A 21,369-nucleotide genomic window follows, 5' to 3' on the forward strand; every position below is an offset into this window, starting at 1 on the left:
AAGTTTTCTTAAATTTTGCTAAAGACCCACTTGGACTATTTTTATCATAACTCAAAATCTACAAATCTTTTCCACTCCAAACCAAGGCCATTAGAAAGCTAACTCAATTATCTACAACTTTTATGTTTACACCGAAAGCTAATTCAAAACAGAAACGGGCAAAAAAGTGAGTGTTTTCCAGTTTTGACTGACAGGAAATCGGGGCCCGATTTCGGCAGTTCGGGGCCCGATTTTTGTCGAACCAAAGCTGAAAAATCAGCTCAGAATTCGGGGCCCGATTTTGGCAGTTCGGGGCCCGATTTTGGACATTCACAGCTTACGGGAAAGACCAGTTTTCACTCCAAAAACCCAATTTTTGATCCCCCAATCACCCAAAATGAATTAGAACAATGTTTACAGATTTAGTATACATCATAGGGGTAAAACAACCTATATTCATACAATTAAACAACATGTTTTATCATAAATTATCATCTAACATAACCTCTCAAACCCTAAACTCAAGAACAACAATTTCATCAATTTTCAAATTATATATCAAGATTATTGAAAGGAATCCCACCCTTACCTTAATTCAGCAACACCAAACGACAAGCTACCGCAATCGATTCCTTCCTAGCTCTCTCTTTGCCCCTTCTAGGTTTTCTCTCCAAAAGCAGGTTTTCTTCTAATGTTTTCACGTGAAAATGTTTCTCTCCCTTTTTCTTTCTTTTTACTTCAAAAATATCTCTCTTTTCTTTTCTCACCCAACTCCCTTAATTTCTATTAATTTCCACTTAATTCCCATTAACCAAAAATAAATACTATTTCTATAATATTTCTATTTCTCATATTATTTCTATCAAATAATAACAACATTCATTTAAATAATACACAACCCCAATATTCATATAATAAAATTGCATCATAACATATTTCATATAAAAATCATATAAAACATATATTTCACATAAAATCATTTATATAGCAATTAAAGTCATATATAAAATATTCACACATCTACTAAAATATTAGAATAAAAATGGGGCGTTACAACTCTCCCCAACTTATAGAATTTCGTCCTCGAAATATTACCTCAAGTAAACAACTCAGGATAAGACTCCTGCATCTTACTCTCCAACTCCCAAGTAAGACTTTCACCAGCTGCTCCCCCCCAAACAACTCTCACTAGAGGTATCTCCTTGCCTCTCAACGTCTTCACCTTGCGATCATCAATCCTCAAAGGTAAAGTTTCTACCGTAAGGTTGTCTCTAACTTGCACATCATCTCTAGGAATGACATGTGAAGGATCCGCTACATACTTCCGAAGTTGCGACACATGAAACACATCATGCAAGTTCGAAAGATGTGGTGGCAAACCAACTCTATAAGCCACTGTGCCAATTCTCTCAGATATCTGATAAGGACCAATAAACTTTGGAGTCAACTTCTTGGACTTCAATGCACGACCCACACCGGTCATAGGAGTGACTCTCAAGAACACATGGTCACCCTCTTGAAACTCAAGGTCTTTTCTACGCTTGTCATGATAACTCTTCTATCGACTCTGCGACGCTTTCATATGCTCTCTTATCATCTTGACCTTTTCCGTAGTCTGCTGAACTATTTCAGGCCCCAACACAATACTTTCACCTGACTCAAACCAACATAAAGGAGTCCTACACCTTCGACCATATAAAGCTTCGAAAGGTGCCATACTAATACTCGAGTGGTAACTATTGTTGTACGTGAACTCTATCAATGGTAGGTGACTGTCCCAAGCTCCACCTTGCTCAAGTACACACACCCTCAACAAGTCTTCTAATGATTGAATCGTTCTTTCTGACTGACCATCTGTTTGCGGATGATACGCTGAACTCAACTTCAACTGAGAGCCCAAAGCTTCTTGCAAGCTCTTCCAAAATCTCGAAGTGAACCTCGGATCCCTATCCGACACAATACTCGATGGAACACCATGCAACTTCACAATATTATGAATATAGATCTCCGCCAACTGAGTTACTGAATAGGTGATATTAATCGGAATGAAGTGTGCCGACTTCGTCAATCTATCGACAATAACCCAAATGGCATCATGCCCTCTTTGCGTGTTTGGTAAACTCGTCACAAAGTCCATGGAGATGCTATCCCATTTCCATTCCGGCACATCTAATGGTGTCAACAAACCAGCAGGCTTCTGATGTTCAACTTTCGATTTCTGACAAGTCAAACATGCATAAACAAATTGTGCGACATCACGCTTCAATCCAGACCACCAAAACAGTTTCTTCAAGTCATGATACATCTTTGTAGCTCCCGGATGGATACTCAAGCTACTTCTGTGACTCTCTTCTAAAATCAACTTTTTCAATTCATCGTTATCAGGGATACAAATCCTGCCTCGGAATCTCAACACTCCTTGATCATCAACCTGGAAATCACCATCTGCAGTCTGATTACTAGCAACCATCAAGTCTACAAATTTCACATCAACTTCCTGTGCTTCCTTGATACTCTTCAAGAAATCATTATTAATTTTCAACATACCCAACTGCACACTCTGAGGTGCCAATTCACAAACAAGGCTTAAGTCTCTAAACTGTTCCAGCAATTCAAATTCTTTCACCATCATAGCCGACATGTGCAATGTTTTCCTACTCAAGGCATCTGCAACCACATTGGCTTTACCCGGATGATAATTCAAGCCAAAATCATAATCTTTTAACAACTCAAGCCACCTTCTCTGCCTCATATTCAACTCTTTTTGATCAAATAAATATTTCAGACTCTTATGATCACTAAACACTTCAAATCTGGAACCGTACAAATAGTGTTTCCAAAATTTTCAACACAAAAACCACAACAGCCAACTCTAAATCATGTGTAGGATAATTCTTCTCATGTATTCTCAATTGTCTTGAAGCATAAGCCACTACCTTGCCATCTTGCATAAGCACACCACCTAAGCCTAACTTGGACGCATCACAATATACAACAAAAGGTTTATCCGGCTCTGGTAAAATCAAAATTGGAGCCGTCGTCAATCTTCGCTTCAACTCATTGAAATTATTCTCACACTGAGCATCCCACACAAAAGCTTTACCTTTACAGGTCAACTGAGTCAATGGAAGTGCCAACTTCGAAAATCCTTCGATAAATCTTCTGTAATAACCAGCCAAACCAAGAAAACTTCTGATCTCCGTAACTGACTTAGGAGTCTCCCATTGCGATACCGCTTCTACTTTCGACGGGTCAACTGCAATACCACTACCAGAAATAATATGGCCAAGGAAACTTACTTCACTTAACCAGAACTCGCACTTTGACAACTTTGCATACAACTTCTTTTCTTTCAGCACCTGCAACACAATCTTCAGATGTTCTGCATGCTCTTCTTCAGTCTTAGAATAAATCAAGATATCATCAATAAACACAACAACAAATTTATCCAGAAAGGCATGAAAAATTCTGTTCATATACTCCATGAATACACCAGGTGCATTAGTAACACCGAAAGGCATCACTTTATATTCATAGTGTCCATACCGTGTCCTAAAGGCCGTCTTCTGCATATCTTCATCCTTCACCTTAATCTGATGGTAACCTGACCTCAAATCAATTTTACTAAACACACGTGCACCAACTAATTGATCCATCAAGTCGTCAATTCTCAGAAGTGGATACCTGTTCTTTATCGTCACTTTATTCAGCTGACGGTAATCTATGCACAATCTCATGCTACCATCCTTCTTCTTAACTAGCAACACAAGCGCTCCCCAAGGTGACACACTTGGCCTTATAAACTTCTTATCAAGCAATTCTTCCAACTGCTTCTTCAATTCTGCCAACTCGGAGGCTGACATACGGTAAGGAGCCATCGACACATGCTTCGTACCCGGCACAAGATCAATCGAAAATTCAACCTCCCTCTCTGGTGGCACATCTGGAATCTCATCAGGAAAAACTTCAGGAAATTCATTCACCACGGGCAATCTATCAATTATCGACTGACTCTCTACAGAAAAATACGCCATCAAGGAAAACATCAAGTTTCCATCATGCTCTAACCGCTTCAGCTACTTGGTAGATAAAAATTCCGCTCCACTTTCTTCTTCAGCAGAAGAAAATACACCGACTTACTAAAACAATTAATACGGACATGGTTGTACTCCAACCAGTCCATACAAAGGGTTACACAACAAACAACAAACAGGACAACAAGGACAATACAAAATTGTCACACAACACTACTAGGCTCGACACAACTCTACTAATTGGCCGGACGGACCGACCTGCTCTGATACCAATTGTAACACCCCGTTCTCCCAACAGCGTAATATTAGTTAATTTAATCAGAGTAACCACACAACGGAGTGTCACACTGCTAATCAAAATTCATAAATAGGAAATATCTATTTATTTAAATACCAACATTTAAATTATCTTACAAACTGCAGCGGAATAATTCTTTAAAATATAAATTTAACCAAATTCAACATCAATAAAAATCTTGGCACAAAGGCCACAACATAATTCAACTTTATTCTAATAGCAAGTCCTTTCCAAAATATGTGATACATAAAAGAAATGAGAAGACACTCGCGACGATCCCCATCCTAATATGTATCAGAGCCCTAGACACTTGAGCCAATCAACCTACAAGCCATCATTACCTGCACATTACCCACGGTCGAGGCAACATATACGCAGAAGGGGTGAGAAACTTATCCAATAATAATAATATATAATTCATCGAATTAATGAAAACAACAACATATCACAACATGCATCATTAATAAAGTATATAAATAAATACATAAGCAACAACATAATTAATTTTAGCAACAAGGTACAACAACAACAACAACAACATTATCCACAACGACACCGACAACTCGACAATGCTACAACGACAACAACGACTCAACAATGCTACGACAACAACAACGACTCAACAATGCTACGACAACAACAACTGCTCAACAATGCTACGACAACAACAACTATGCATCATGCAGGTGGTACCAATCTACGCGCGTTGAATGCTAAGCATTCCAGGGCATAAGCCCCCAACAATTTGGATGGTTAAAGCATCCCAGGGCATAAGCCCCCAACAGGTGAATGATAAACATTCCAGGGCATAAGCCCCCAACGGGTTGAATGATGAACATTCCAGGGCATAAGCCCCCAACAGATGTGAGTATGCAAATGGACTCAACTTGTGTATATCAACATACAACTTCAACAGCGACTACAACAACAACATATGTGCCTAAAACAATTATGACACACTCCCCAGCTTTGACATTAGATGATACAACAACGTCAACAACGGAATCAACAACATAACATATATTTATAAATCAATTACATTCAGCTCAAGTCTAAAACATCCCCCAAAAGCAATTAAGTTTTGATCAATAGAACATAAGTCAAATATCCATAAAACACCTCAACTAAAGCCCTAACACTTAAGTTTGAAGTTGGGAAACCAACCATAAGTTTTTGGACTAACTTGGGATTAGTTATGCTAAGTTTTCTTAAATTTTGCTAAAGACCCACTTGGACTATTTTTATCATAACTCAAAATCTACAAATCTTTTCCACTCCAAACCAAGGCCATTAGAAAGCTAACTCAATTATCTACAACTTTTATGTTTACACCGAAAGCTAATTCAAAACAGAAACGGGCAAAAAAGTGAGTGTTTTCCAGTTTTGACTGACAGGAAATCGGGGCCCGATTTCGGCAGTTCGGGGCCCGATTTTTGTCGAACCAAAGCTGAAAAATCAGCTCAGAATTCGGGGCCCGATTTTGGCAGTTCGGGGCCCGATTTTGGACATTCACAGCTTACGGGAAAGACCAGTTTTCACTCCAAAAACCCAATTTTTGATCCCCCAATCACCCAAAATGAATTAGAACAATGTTTACAGATTTAGTATACATCATAGGGGTAAAACAACCTATATTCATACAATTAAACAACATGTTTTATCATAAATTATCATCTAACATAACCTCTCAAACCCTAAACTCAAGAACAACAATTTCATCAATTTTTCAAATTATATATCAAGATTATTGAAAGGAATCCCACCCTTACCTTAATTCAGCAACACCAAACGACAAGCTACCGCAATCGATTCCTTCCTAGCTCTCTCTTTGCCCCTTCTAGGTTTTCTCTCCAAAAGCAGGTTTTCTTCTAATGTTTTCACGTGAAAATGTTTCTCTCCCTTTTTCTTTCTTTTTACTTCAAAAATATCTCTCTTTTCTTTTCTCACCCAACTCCCTTAATTTCTATTAATTTCCACTTAATTCCCATTAACCAAAAATAAATACTATTTCTATAATATTTCTATTTCTCATATTATTTCTATCAAATAATAACAACATTCATTTAAATAATACACAACCCCAATATTCATATAATAAAATTGCATCATAACATATTTCATATAAAAATCATATAAAACATATATTTCACATAAAATCATTTATATAGCAATTAAAGTCATATATAAAATATTCACACATCTACTAAAATATTAGAATAAAAATGGGGCGTTACAACTCTCCCCAACTTATAGAATTTCGTCCTCGAAATATTACCTCAAGTAAACAACTCAGGATAAGAATCCTGCATCTTACTCTCCAACTCCCAAGTAAGACTTTCACCAGCTGCTCCCCCCCAAACAACTCTCACTAGAGGTATCTCCTTGCCTCTCAACGTCTTCACCTTGCGATCATCAATCCTCAAAGGTAAAGTTTCTACCGTAAGGTTGTCTCTAACTTGCACATCATCTCTAGGAATGACATGTGAAGGATCCGCTACATACTTCCGAAGTTGCGACACATGAAACACATCATGCAAGTTCGAAAGATGTGGTGGCAAACCAACTCTATAAGCCACTGTGCCAATTCTCTCAGATATCTGATAAGGACCAATAAACTTTGGAGTCAACTTCTTGGACTTCAATGCACGACCCACACCGGTCATAGGAGTGACTCTCAAGAACACATGGTCACCCTCTTGAAACTCAAGGTCTTTTCTACGCTTGTCATGATAACTCTTCTATCGACTCTGCGACGCTTTCATATGCTCTCTTATCATCTTGAACTTTTCCGTAGTCTGCTGAACTATTTCAGGCCCCAACACAATACTTTCACCTGACTCAAACCAACATAAAGGAGTCCTACACCTTCGACCATATAAAGCTTCGAAAGGTGCCATACTAATACTCGAGTGGTAACTATTGTTGTACGTGAACTCTATCAATGGTAGGTGACTGTCCCAAGCTCCACCTTGCTCAAGTACACACACCCTCAACAAGTCTTCTAATGATTGAATCGTTCTTTCTGACTGACCATCTGTTTGCGGATGATACGCTGAACTCAACTTCAACTGAGAGCCCAAAGCTTCTTGCAAGCTCTTCCAAAATCTCGAAGTGAACCTCGGATCCCTATCCGACACAATACTCGATGGAACACCATGCAACTTCACAATATTATGAATATAGATCTCCGCCAACTGAGTTACTGAATAGGTGATATTAATCGGAATGAAGTGTGCCGACTTCGTCAATCTATCGACAATAACCCAAATGGCATCATGCCCTCTTTGCGTGTTTGGTAAACTCGTCACAAAGTCCATGGAGATGCTATCCCATTTCCATTCCGGCACATCTAATGGTGTCAACAAACCAGCAGGCTTCTGATGTTCAACTTTCGATTTCTGACAAGTCAAACATGCATAAACAAATTGTGCGACATCACGCTTCAATCCAGACCACCAAAACAGTTTCTTCAAGTCATGATACATCTTTGTAGCTCCCGGATGGATACTCAAGCTACTTCTGTGACTCTCTTCTAAAATCAACTTTTTCAATTCATCGTTATCAGGGATACAAATCCTGCCTCGGAATCTCAACACTCCTTGATCATCAACCTGGAAATCACCATCTGCAGTCTGATTACTAGCAACCATCAAGTCTACAAATTTCACATCAACTTCCTGTGCTTCCTTGATACTCTTCAAGAAATCATTATTAATTTTCAACATACCCAACTGCACACTCTGAGGTGCCAATTCACAAACAAGGCTTAAGTCTCTAAACTGTTCCAGCAATTCAAATTCTTTCACCATCATAGCCGACATGTGCAATGTTTTCCTACTCAAGGCATCTGCAACCACATTGGCTTTACCCGGATGATAATTCAAGCCAAAATCATAATCTTTTAACAACTCAAGCCACCTTCTCTGCCTCATATTCAACTCTTTTTGATCAAATAAATATTTCAGACTCTTATGATCACTAAACACTTCAAATCTGGAACCGTACAAATAGTGTCTCCAAATTTTCAACACAAAAACCACAACAGCCAACTCTAAATCATGTGTAGGATAATTCTTCTCATGTATTCTCAATTGTCTTGAAGCATAAGCCACTACCTTGCCATCTTGCATAAGCACACCACCTAAGCCTAACTTGGACGCATCACAATATACAACAAAAGGTTTATCCGGCTCTGGTAAAATCAAAATTGGAGCCGTCGTCAATCTTCGCTTCAACTCATTGAAATTATTCTCACACTGAGCATCCCACACAAAAGCTTTACCTTTACAGGTCAACTGAGTCAATGGAAGTGCCAACTTCGAAAATCCTTCGATAAATCTTCTGTAATAACCAGCCAAACCAAGAAAACTTCTGATCTCCGTAACTGACTTAGGAGTCTCCCATTGCGATACCGCTTCTACTTTCGACGGGTCAACTGCAATACCACTACCAGAAATAATATGGCCAAGGAAACTTACTTCACTTAACCAGAACTCGCACTTTGACAACTTTGCATACAACTTCTTTTCTTTCAGCACCTGCAACACAATCTTCAGATGTTCTGCATGCTCTTCTTCAGTCTTAGAATAAATCAAGATATCATCAATAAACACAACAACAAATTTATCCAGAAAGGCATGAAAAATTCTGTTCATATACTCCATGAATACACCAGGTGCATTAGTAACACCGAAAGGCATCACTTTATATTCATAGTGTCCATACCGTGTCCTAAAGGCCGTCTTCTGCATATCTTCATCCTTCACCTTAATCTGATGGTAACCTGACCTCAAATCAATTTTACTAAACACACGTGCACCAACTAATTGATCCATCAAGTCGTCAATTCTCAGAAGTGGATACCTGTTCTTTATCGTCACTTTATTCAGCTGACGGTAATCTATGCACAATCTCATGCTACCATCCTTCTTCTTAACTAGCAACACAAGCGCTCCCCAAGGTGACACACTTGGCCTTATAAACTTCTTATCAAGCAATTCTTCCAACTGCTTCTTCAATTCTGCCAACTCGGAGGCTGACATACGGTAAGGAGCCATCGACACATGCTTCGTACCCGGCACAAGATCAATCGAAAATTCAACCTCCCTCTCTGGTGGCACATCTGGAATCTCATCAGGAAAAACTTCAGGAAATTCATTCACCACGGGCAATCTATCAATTATCGACTGACTCTCTACAGAAAAATACGCCATCAAGGAAAACATCAAGTTTCCATCATGCTCTAACCGCTTCAGCTACTTGGTAGATAAAAATTCCGCTCCACTTTCTTCTTCAGCAGAAGAAAATACACCGACTTACTAAAACAATTAATACGGACATGGTTGTACTCCAACCAGTCCATACAAAGGGTTACACAACAAACAACAAACAGGACAACAAGGACAATACAAAATTGTCACACAACACTACTAGGCTCGACACAACTCTACTAATTGGCCGGACGGACCGACCTGCTCTGATACCAATTGTAACACCCCGTTCTCCCAACAGCGTAATATTAGTTAATTTAATCAGAGTAACCACACAACGGAGTGTCACACTGCTAATCAAAATTCATAAATAGGAAATATCTATTTATTTAAATACCAACATTTAAATTATCTTACAAACTGCAGCGGAATAATTCTTTAAAATATAAATTTAACCAAATTCAACATCAATAAAAATCTTGGCACAAAGGCCACAACATAATTCAACTTTATTCTAATAGCAAGTCCTTTCCAAAATATGTGATACATAAAAGAAATGAGAAGACACTCGCGACGATCCCCATCCTAATATGTATCAGAGCCCTAGACACTTGAGCCAATCAACCTACAAGCCATCATTACCTGCACATTACCCACGGTCGAGGCAACATATACGCAGAAGGGGTGAGAAACTTATCCAATAATAATAATATATAATTCATCGAATTAATGAAAACAACAACATATCACAACATGCATCATTAATAAAGTATATAAATAAATACATAAGCAACAACATAATTAATTTTAGCAACAAGGTACAACAACAACAACAACAACATTATCCACAACGACACCGACAACTCGACAATGCTACAACGACAACAACGACTCAACAATGCTACGACAACAACAACGACTCAACAATGCTACGACAACAACAACTGCTCAACAATGCTACGACAACAACAACTATGCATCATGCAGGTGGTACCAATCTACGCGCGTTGAATGCTAAGCATTCCAGGGCATAAGCCCCCAACAATTTGGATGGTTAAAGCATCCCAGGGCATAAGCCCCCAACAGGTGAATGATAAACATTCCAGGGCATAAGCCCCCAACGGGTTGAATGATGAACATTCCAGGGCATAAGCCCCCAACAGATGTGAGTATGCAAATGGACTCAACTTGTGTATATCAACATACAACTTCAACAGCGACTACAACAACAACATATGTGCCTAAAACAATTATGACACACTCCCCAGCTTTGACATTAGATGATACAACAACGTCAACAACGGAATCAACAACATAACATATATTTATAAATCAATTACATTCAGCTCAAGTCTAAAACATCCCCCAAAAGCAATTAAGTTTTGATCAATAGAACATAAGTCAAATATCCATAAAACACCTCAACTAAAGCCCTAACACTTAAGTTTGAAGTTGGGAAACCAACCATAAGTTTTTGGACTAACTTGGGATTAGTTATGCTAAGTTTTCTTAAATTTTGCTAAAGACCCACTTGGACTATTTTTATCATAACTCAAAATCTACAAATCTTTTCCACTCCAAACCAAGGCCATTAGAAAGCTAACTCAATTATCTACAACTTTTATGTTTACACCGAAAGCTAATTCAAAACAGAAACGGGCAAAAAAGTGAGTGTTTTCCAGTTTTGACTGACAGGAAATCGGGGCCCGATTTCGGCAGTTCGGGGCCCGATTTTTGTCGAACCAAAGCTGAAAAATCAGCTCATAATTCGGGGCCCGATTTTGGCAGTTCGGGGCCCGATTTTGGACATTCACAGCTTACGGGAAAGACCAGTTTTCACTCCAAAAACCCAATTTTTGATCCCCCAATCACCCAAAATGAATTAGAACAATGTTTACAGATTTAGTATACATCATAGGGGTAAAACAACCTATATTCATACAATTAAACAACATGTTTTATCATAAATTATCATCTAACATAACCTCTCAAACCCTAAACTCAAGAACAACAATTTCATCAATTTTCAAATTATATATCAAGATTATTGAAAGGAATCCCACCCTTACCTTAATTCAGCAACACCAAACGACAAGCTACCGCAATCGATTCCTTCCTAGCTCTCTCTTTGCCCCTTCTAGGTTTTCTCTCCAAAAGCAGGTTTTCTTCTAATGTTTTCACGTGAAAATGTTTCTCTCCCTTTTTCTTTCTTTTTACTTCAAAAATATCTCTCTTTTCTTTTCTCACCCAACTCCCTTAATTTCTATTAATTTCCACTTAATTCCCATTAACCAAAAATAAATACTATTTCTATAATATTTCTATTTCTCATATTATTTCTATCAAATAATAACAACATTCATTTAAATAATACACAACCCCAATATTCATATAATAAAATTGCATCATAACATATTTCATATAAAAATCATATAAAACATATATTTCACATAAAATCATTTATATAGCAATTAAAGTCATATATAAAATATTCACACATCTACTAAAATATTAGAATAAAAATGGGGCGTTACAGAGTGTATAAGAATCATTTTGCTATTTTTTTATAACTACTCCGATTTTTTATATAAGCAAAAAAAAAGTCATATTAACTTGGTATCCTAAGAGTATTGGTTATGATTATGAAAGTAAAATAGAAATTTAAATTGAAAAGAATAATTTTGAACGTCAAAAAAATTGAATACGCTATTTTTCAAAATAATATTTTTATATCAATTTCCGTAACAAGAGAATTAAGGGCACTCTTTAGCATTTTTGTTAAGAAAATTAGTTAGTTTTTTCTTTTTTGGCAAAAGAAAATTAGTTAGTTAAACAACACTCTTTTAGCATTTTTGTTCCATGAAAAGTAGCATTTAGTACGGTGGAGCTAGTTAAGTTTTCCTAAAGTAGCATTTAGTACGGTGGAGCTAGTTAAGTTTTCCTTATATTCAAGGTCACAATCACAAAGGTTGTTGATACAATCAAGAGAATCTCTTGGGTAAACAATTTTGTGTATCGTCTCTTTTCTATTATTGCTTTGTCAACCCGGTAGATTGTACTAAATCCTAACATGTAGCTGAAGTACCGCTCGTATTTTTTATTTTTATTTTTAAGGAGTACCACTTATACATCAACTTTCAATAAAAAAATTTGCCGTTGGAAAAAAAATAATTCAAGACCACAAAATATGACTTTTTAATATTAATTGTTTTCTACCTTTTATCGTCACGTTTTTATCCTGTTTTTTTTTTGTTTTAGTTTTTTTTTTATGGTGTCCGGGGTTCGAACCCAGACTTTGAATGTATTATACATTGTCCTTGCCAACTGAGTTAAGCTCACGGAGACTTTTGTTTTATTTAGTAAAATAATACTATCGGTGTTGATTATAAATATAAATAATTTAGTAAAATAATACTATCGGTGTTGATTATAAATATAAATAATTAAATTTCACACTTATTAAGAAATTAGTTTCATAAAAAAACTAGTTAAATACAATCAATCAATCTTCTTGATCTCTCATAAAAAAAAATAGTGCATTCCCTAAAATGCTCTTCGTAGAAACCTGTTTTACGCATATTTATAAAATCAGTGACATTAACTGGACATATACTTTTTGAAAAGAAATTGGACATATATTTCAAAGCTATAACAAATGGAAATGTCCACTTTTTTCTTTTTTGGAAATAAATGTTCATACCTTTTAACAAGAAATGTACTCTAACAATTTGGCAAGGTGATATCAAACTTTGTCTTAATTTTTTTTTTTTACAAACTTTGTCTTAATAAAGACTACAAATTATTAAAAAAAAAAAAGTTTTAACTTATTTATGCGTCACCTGATTGTTTTTGAATTTTTTTGGAAATAAATGTTAATTTTTTTTTTTTAAGAAATTACTCTAACAATTTGGCAGAGGGGATATCAGACTAAAAATCTTTTTTTTTTTAACTTGTTAATGTGTTACCTCATTGTTTTTGAAAAAATAGATTTTCGAAATATCTAATCCTAATAGTTTTTCTTTTTAAAGTCATTTTTTTTATAATCGTAATATTATTTTTACCAAAATTTCAACCGTGGTTCTTGCACTTATTCATCTTAAAAGATGAATTTCTAAGCATTAAATTACTTAAAAAACTATCACACAAAATGGACATACATATATTCATCTTAACAAGAATTTAAGGACAGTTAGTTAGAAAGACAACATATGAAAAGTAGGATACTCCTTACCAAAAACAAAAAAAAGACAAGATATTCAATTGGTTAATTAATAGAAGAGCAGGTATATTAGTAATTTCATTCATAGGACAGCTAACATTTATCCACAAATTGAATCTCCTATTTGGCTTGGTAGTAAGTAGTACATCATTTCCAATCTCCTTGTTTTGTCTTCTTTTGGTGAAGGTTTCTAATAATAGAATTGAATAATTAAGCTTTTGTGTTTTGAAAGATTTTGCAGCCTTTCTTCATCAGATAACATGGACCAACACTTTGCAATTAAGAAGGATGTCACTCAAGTAATATTTTCTCTCAATAACTATTTTTTTTCCCCTCTCTTTTATATCTTCACTGTCTTATTCAGCTATGGTTGCAATATTTTTTATCTTATGTTTAGTCTTTTAAAATAATAATAAATAATAATTTTGTTGTTTTGTTCAATTCATTGTGAAGTTAATAGGGAACACACCATTGGTATATCTAAACAACATTACAGAAGGGTGTGTAGCTCGTATTGCTGCTAAGCTAGAATACTTGCAACCCTGCTGCAGTGTCAAAGATAGGCATGAAATTCCTCTATATCACAAACTAAAGTTGTTTTGAAACTGTAAGATTTTAAAATTCTTGAATAAGAAATTAAGAATTTGTAATGATAATCTTGTTTTTCTCACTCAGGATAGCATTGAGGATGATTGAAGATGCCGAAAATAAAGGTCTCATTACTCCTGCAAAGGTATATTACTGATTAATCAAGTTTGATAACTAGGTTTTCTTTCCCGGACTCATAAAACTTGTAAGATGATGAGTTTTAGTCTATGATATAAGTTTTTATATTTGATTTAATTCTATTGAACCAAGACTTAAAAATAAAATTTCTAACACTGGACAATTGTGTTATTCAAATTTCATTACCGCTTATAATGTTGAAGTCTATCTGTTCAACCACATATAGTATTGTTCATGTTGTGGAATGTACAATCTAAGTAAGTTCAATCTTTATAAACAATGATTGTATAAAGACTGTTCTTGTTGAGGCTACGGGTGGCAACACCGGCATAGGATTGGCATCGATCGCAGCACTGAGAGGCTATAAACTTTTAGTAACTATGCCATCTTTTGTGAGTCTTGAGAGAAAAATTATACCGCGAGCTTTCGGAGCCGAGGTATATCTGACAGACCCTGCCAAAGGAGTTGATGGAGTTTTTGAAAAGGCAGACGAGCTATTAGCAAAGACACCTAATAGTTATATGCTCAATCAATTTGAAAATCCTGTCAATCCAAAGGTATTTTCATAATTCATATTGCCTAATTTGGTTGATTTGATAGGTTGAAAAAAGTTTAGTCGATTAATTTGTCAATTTTTTAGACTCATTATGAGACCACTGGCCCTGAGATTTGGAGAGACACTGGAGGGAGAATTGATGCTATGGTTGCAGGGATAGGAACTGGGGGAACAATAACAGGTGCTGGGAAGTTCCTCAAGGAGAGAAACTTAGATATCAAGGTTGATTTGTTTACCTTGTATACTTTCTGTGTTGGGAGTGAATATGTGAACAAGTTTTCTTAGTTCATGCTATATATTTATGCTAACTTTATGATCTATGTAAATTTCCCGCCCTAGGTGTATGGTGTAGAACCAACTGAAAGTGCAATTTTGAATGGAGGAAAGCCAGGTGATTTTACTATTCTGAATTGTTATAATTTATTTTTTTGTCCTGATGTCATATAAAAAATGTCACAGTTTTACTGTTCTGATATTTAAGCAAATTCTTAGACAACCAGTTGAGGTCGTTAATTGATTGATTTTTCCATTTGAACACATTTCAAAGGCGAACATCTAATCCAAGGTATCGGTAATGGTGTCGTTCCCCCTGTCCTGGATCTTGATCTCCTAGATGAAGTTATTCAGGTAGCTTGCAACACTAATACACTGGTATTCAATTATCATTAATTTTGATCCAGAAACTTATGATTAATTTCTATCCTAAGTAAGAACAATATGCTTGCTGAACTTTTGAACTGATACTTGGTTGCACATAATCTAAGTAATTATATCAAGCCTAAATGTAGCTCTTTACTATTTTCACTCTCATACTATTTGACACTTGAAAGTTGTTTTTCGCAATCATATCCAAATCTTGACAAAGCTTTGTCTCACCAGGTCATGCACATATATTATATGAATAGTTGAGTTACATAGTGACATGAGGAATATTATTAATTCTGAATCTTTCATTCTTAAAAGTTAGGGAATGTATAAACTTCTAATACTAGCTCTGCAAATACAAGGGATTCTGTTTTGACCAACAAGGTTTTGTGAACTATAGGTTTCAAGTGAAGAAGCTATAGAAACTGCTAAGCTGCTTGCTTTGAAAGAAGGTTTACTGGTATGAAATATGATAACTTGTGATTCTTGTTATTGTCTTTGCATTAATTTCTTTGTTATATAAAAACCCTGCAAATATATAACCGCAAATATGCATCTTGTTAATAATATTTGAGTAATGGATATGCATCAGGGCCATTGGTACTACAAAAATTTTACGCTGTCATCCAATCTTATCTCACCATAATGTCACTTTTATGTTACTTTCTAAAATATTTTACATTATCAGTTCATATCCGTTAAACTCTAATTACTTTTCATGTTGATTATGTGAATGTCTTTTGCAGATGGGAATTTCATCAGGAGCTGCAGCAGCAGCTGCAATAAAACTAGGGAAGAGACAAGAAAATGCAGGAAAGCTCATTGTTGTAAGTTTACAAGACTTAGTATGTTTGTTCGACGCAGAATTATAAAATGATTATAGTTTATGACTTGTACAAATAATGCTGCTACTTTATGTTTGTGTGAATAGCATATTATTGCTTAATGTCAATGTTGAATAATTCCAAATCGTTGTTATGCAGGTGGTTTTTCCTAGTTTTGGAGAGCGTTACTTATCTTCACCACTTTTTGAATCCATCAGGCGTGAAGCTGAAGAAATGACATTTGACTGAAGTGCCTAAATAGCTAAAATAAGTAGTCATTCTCATTCAAGCTGTGGTCTAAAATAAGTTGAACAACATTTTGATTAACACTTTGTGAATGACAACGTTTGGAGTTTGGACAGACAGTTCAATAAGTGTCCATGCAGACATGAATTTGAACCAACCATTACTTTTAACGGTGATTGGTCTCAAAGAACTTGTTAGGCACAAAAGATAGATTCTTCTATTTCAACCAAATTTTCTCCACAAGAGTAAGGAGAAAACTTATAAAAAATAATATGATATTTTTCAAAATCATCAATATCATATAATTCTAAAAATAAAATAAAAAATCATCAATATCATAATGCTCATTAAGTTTGGGAATCATATGCATCATTCTAGTATGTTCACTCGGATCGTTGGAGTCCAACAACAACTCATGGGGGTGATCCTATTTCTTATGATGGTTATTCTAGAAGAGTCTGAGTTCGCATTTTAAAACATAAAAGTGACACCTTTAAAATTTTAAAGAATGACAAACTCTTATAGAAAATAAATAAATAACTTAAATTGAAAGTGTTGAGAATTGACGATGGCCTGGAGTTTCTTCAGAACAACTTCATGAGGTTTGTAGGAAAAGAGGTATAGAGGCAAAGGACTGTATCGCACATGTTGCAACAAAATGGTCTAGTTGAACATATGAGTAAGACCATTTTGAATTGTGTGAGATGTATGCTTTAGGGAGTTGGATTGCCCAAGAGTTTCCGGGGTGAAGTTGTTAGTAGTACAACATATTTGATCGGCAGATGTCCATCAACATGTATAGACTTGAAGGCATCTATGGAAGTTTGGAGTGGGAATCCGACAAACTGCGGATGGAAAATTCGACAAGTGAATCTATATGGATTGTTGTTTTCTACTCGACAATTAACTTTATTAAATAAAAACAATAAAAGGGAGTTTTTCAACGGTTGATTGCACTTGAAATAAAATAGAAATTTAATTTAGAAAGATGACAAGCAATTAGAATTTCTTGAATCCCTTTATGTTCCAGCTTGGTAATACTAGGTCCTAGTCCAAAAGCAATTCAAGGTCTATGTTCACGATATTTAACAAAGTATGCATATTCCAGTTATGGCTCAAGGTCCCATTTACCTAATACAGAACCCTAATTTTTTAGGTGAAAATCATATTATCAAAAACATTATAGACCGTTAAACTAAGCCGCCCTAATTAATTTTCCTATGGTTAGGCCAATAACCTTAGTTGTAACGACCCAAAATTTTTGAGACATTAACTTATATAATTCTTAGCGAAAAATGGTGCATATTTTTTTTTTTTATCATACTAGTAACTTAAAACTCCCTCGCTTCAAAGTAAAAATAAATAAATAAGTTTCTCTTTGAACTTTCTAAATAATAAATCAGTATTGTTTTACATCAAAATATATAATTCTTAAGAGTAAGGCCCTTGGCCTTTAACTACCCAAAGACACACCCTAGCTGGTCATAACTTTGGACGCTTGCAAGAACTCTCGCTAAGGCGCACCCAAGGTCCACATCACTCGAAGCCTCCAATTGTAAGTCATTATCATTATCTGATTTTCAAATACGGAAAAATGGTCAACTCCCAAACAACAACAAATATACAAGTTATACATATATTTAACATGTATTTCAAGACAAGCAAATAGTACAAATAATAATATAAACCACACAAAATGTCAACACCCAAGACACCAGTGGACTCGACAAATGCACGACACCCTAAAGGTTGACTTATATGCGACACAAATGATCCGGATATCACCTCCCTTATAGGGCAACAAGAAAGTTCTTCGTAGATATTTGTGGGCTTCAACCAATTATGAACACTCCACCGTGGCTCCAACCAATTATGGACACCACATACCCCACGGGTCCCAGCCAATTATGGGCACCAAAAGAAAACAATGAGCCTCAACCAATTATGAGCACTCAAAAGGAAACGACAAGTCCCAACCAATTATGGGCACTCAAGACTTCGGGTCCCAACCAATTATGGGCACCAAGCGACTATGAATGTATGCATGCAACACCTCGTTATGAACTCCACAAAATAGATCACTCACAATGAATATCCGACTATATTAATCATTGTCTTAACCACCTGCTAGAGACACAGATTACACCGACACTATCTCTGACTTACAAAATATGCAAGACCGCAATTCAGGCATGAAAACAACAAGTTATACTCACAACCAAGCAATACAAAATCAAAGGTCATATAATACTATCACATGGTACCACATAAACATGTTCAAAGCACTATCATTTTAACAACAAGTAAATACATATAAAAAATGAAAAATGGAGCGCCCTTTCCCTTACCGTAGCAATATAGGAGCTATTAAGATTTCAACTCGTGGTCTTTGCTCCACTGAATCTACACCTTCATAAAAAGTATTTACTAACTCAGTTTCCAATTCCTATTATTCCTAAATCCTACTCAAGGCTCGGGTTTGGTTAAAGTAAGAATCACCAATAACTCCTACTTAATTATTTTGTTATCAAAATAAGGCTTTTTCATTTAATAAACAAGCATTGCTACCCGACAGGAATATAATTACTAACTATATTAGACTAATTGTAGAAATGTAATTTTTATAATCAACCACCAATGCAATTCAGAAAGTAATTTGAATTAGAGTAGTTATATATGGTTAAAGTTAAAAGCATAAAATATTAATCTTTCTAACTTATATCACTAACCTTAAGAATGATGCATTTTCAATTTTAGCTCAATTGAATCGTTACTGCTATTTGAAATCAAAAATTTCATATTAATATCTCTATATTTCCAAGTGGACTATAAAACCATGAGTTAAAGGAGACTTATTCTCGACGTAGGATTCTATGGCTCAATAGCTAGTAGAAAATTAAGGTATACTCCAAAAAATTGTTTTCGACCAGGAAAGAACTACAAGATCCTTCTAGTAATTCTAATACTAACAAAAGTTTCATCATAAACCTATAATTCAAAAGTGATTTTCAGAAATTTAACTATATTGATAATTTTCCTAACATCTAATTGTTAGTTTTCTAATACCCAATTACCACTAATTGGTTCTATAGTTTATATGTGTATCATTCATTTTCATTACTCAATACAACAACATAACCTCATGATGAATTAATACATAGACTCACAATTTTTCTACGTATTTAGGGAGAGTTTTTCAATTGAAATCTGACATAAGAAAGTGAGGAGTAGAATGATTCATAAACTCACTAGTTTCTAACAATAGGTTACTAATAATGAGAAAGAATGGCGAGAAAATAGTCTTACTTGGTGACGAAGTCCAATTGCTAGTCCTTAAGGTTGATCCTTGGTCCTCTTTTCTACCTCCTCCAAGACTCTAAATTTCTCTTTTTTTTTTTTGTTTTAGGGTGAAATCCGTAAACACCCATTAACTTCCTTGCCTAAAAGAGTGGAACTCAAGATAGTGGGGTTAGATGTGGTATTGTTATCGTGTAGTTAGGAAAAGGGAGTTGTAATTTGTTTTCAACTTCACAACTTTTCTTTAACTTTCTCTTCTGCAGAATTTTCCCACTAATAAATAACCCCTCCATTTAAGATCAATAAAAAGACACCTACTATGCATATAAAATAAATAAACGTGTGCTTTGCTGGCCTCGGTAAATTTATATTGGAATTCATTAGTTACATATGTAACGCCTCACGTCCTTACCCCAGTATAATTAGGCTCTCGAATTAGATGATTTAGTAATTAGAAGTAAAGATTTCGACTACAGAATAGAAATTATAAAATAATACAATACTCAATAAAATCATAAGAAGAAAATATTTCAAAGTCAGATTACGATAAAATAATTTGAAATAGAAATAAAAATAAAAGATAAAACACCCGGATCTTACAAGGTCCCGTTTACCTAATATAGAACCCTATTTGTTCATATTATCAAAAACATTATAGACCGTTAAACTAAGCCGCCCTAATTAATTTTCCTATGGTTGGTTAGGCCAATAACCTTAGTCAATAATATATCTAGACCAAGTTACAAAACCTACTGTTACTAGTGAGCTATAACCTAGAGTCTATTCAAAGTTGATCAAAAGTTCAAAAAATTAAAAACAATATATTAAATAAACACCGTTTAAATTTTATTAGAAAATGACATCATAGATTACAAGTATGATAAAGGTTCATGATTCAATCTTAATCTATGAGAGTTTAGTTACACATGATAACGGTAAACAAAATAATCAAAAGGTAAGAGAAAGATACATGCAAAACTAACAATATAGGTTTTCAATCTTGTTGCCAAGTCTTGAAAACGCCACTTTAGGACTGTTTGATCGCATTATTCACCTTTGGGCTGTAAAAAAATTAAAATCCCTCATTTCTAGCCGAAATTAGGGCTTTATATCCACTTTTATGTTTGGGGGTGCGCCTCGCGCATTGTAACAGCCCGATTTTCGTTAGATTTATTTTATTATTTATTTATGTGTGTTATATGTGCTCTTATGTGATTAATTGCCTCTGTGTGTATTTTTGGTTGGGAATTGTAGAATTCGGTGTTAGAGGGGTATTTCAGTCATTTTGGGCTCAGGGGTATTTTGGTCATTTTACGAGTAGGGGTAATTTTGTAA

At 35.2% G+C, this 21,369-nt stretch overlaps 1 protein-coding gene and 1 long non-coding RNA gene across 4 annotated transcripts; one reads left to right on the forward strand and one right to left on the reverse strand.

Annotated features, from left to right (window-relative positions):
* Positions 1 to 13,962: 13,962 nt before the first annotated feature.
* On the forward strand, positions 13,963 to 16,943 carry LOC146957151 (cysteine synthase-like). Of its 3 annotated transcripts, none has more exons than XM_085741127.1 (10): positions 13,963 to 14,039; positions 14,194 to 14,347; positions 14,416 to 14,473; positions 14,760 to 15,023; positions 15,107 to 15,244; positions 15,362 to 15,413; positions 15,570 to 15,649; positions 16,068 to 16,127; positions 16,414 to 16,494; positions 16,651 to 16,943. In XM_085741127.1, the coding sequence occupies exons 3-10, from the start codon at positions 14,429 to 14,431 to the stop codon at positions 16,738 to 16,740; spliced, it is 810 nt and encodes a 269-aa protein (XP_085597253.1). In that variant the 5' UTR covers positions 13,963 to 14,039; positions 14,194 to 14,347; positions 14,416 to 14,428; the 3' UTR covers positions 16,741 to 16,943. The 3 variants fall into 3 exon arrangements, with proteins under 3 accessions (XP_085597253.1, XP_085597252.1, XP_085597251.1); XM_085741126.1 differs by having other exon boundaries at positions 14,194 to 14,303; positions 14,775 to 15,023; XM_085741125.1 differs by having other exon boundaries at positions 13,978 to 14,039; positions 14,194 to 14,303.
* Positions 16,944 to 18,083: 1,140 nt separating this feature from the next.
* LOC146957152 (uncharacterized) lies at positions 18,084 to 21,245 on the reverse strand. Its single transcript, XR_015017890.1, has 3 exons — positions 20,044 to 21,245; positions 19,086 to 19,146; positions 18,084 to 18,310 (listed from the first exon to the last, which is right to left on the reverse strand). It is a non-coding gene; the product is annotated as an uncharacterized LOC146957152 (long non-coding RNA).
* Positions 21,246 to 21,369: the final 124 nt, after the last annotated feature.

Source organism: Medicago sativa, chromosome 1, assembly GCF_051527215.1.
Source record: "Medicago sativa cultivar Bolivia chromosome 1, Bolivia_mono, whole genome shotgun sequence".
Lineage (NCBI taxonomy): Eukaryota > Viridiplantae > Streptophyta > Magnoliopsida > Fabales > Fabaceae > Medicago > Medicago sativa.

Coding starts and splice junctions, on each gene's coding strand:
- LOC146957151 (XM_085741125.1), top strand. CDS start 14,001: ATGGACCAACACTTTGCAATTAAGAAGGATGTCACTCAA. Junction 15,414..15,569: donor TTTGAATGGAGGAAAGCCAG/GTGATTTTACTA, acceptor CACATTTCAAAG/GCGAACATCTAATCCAAGGT. Junction 16,495..16,650: donor ATGCAGGAAAGCTCATTGTT/GTAAGTTTACAA, acceptor GTTGTTATGCAG/GTGGTTTTTCCTAGTTTTGG.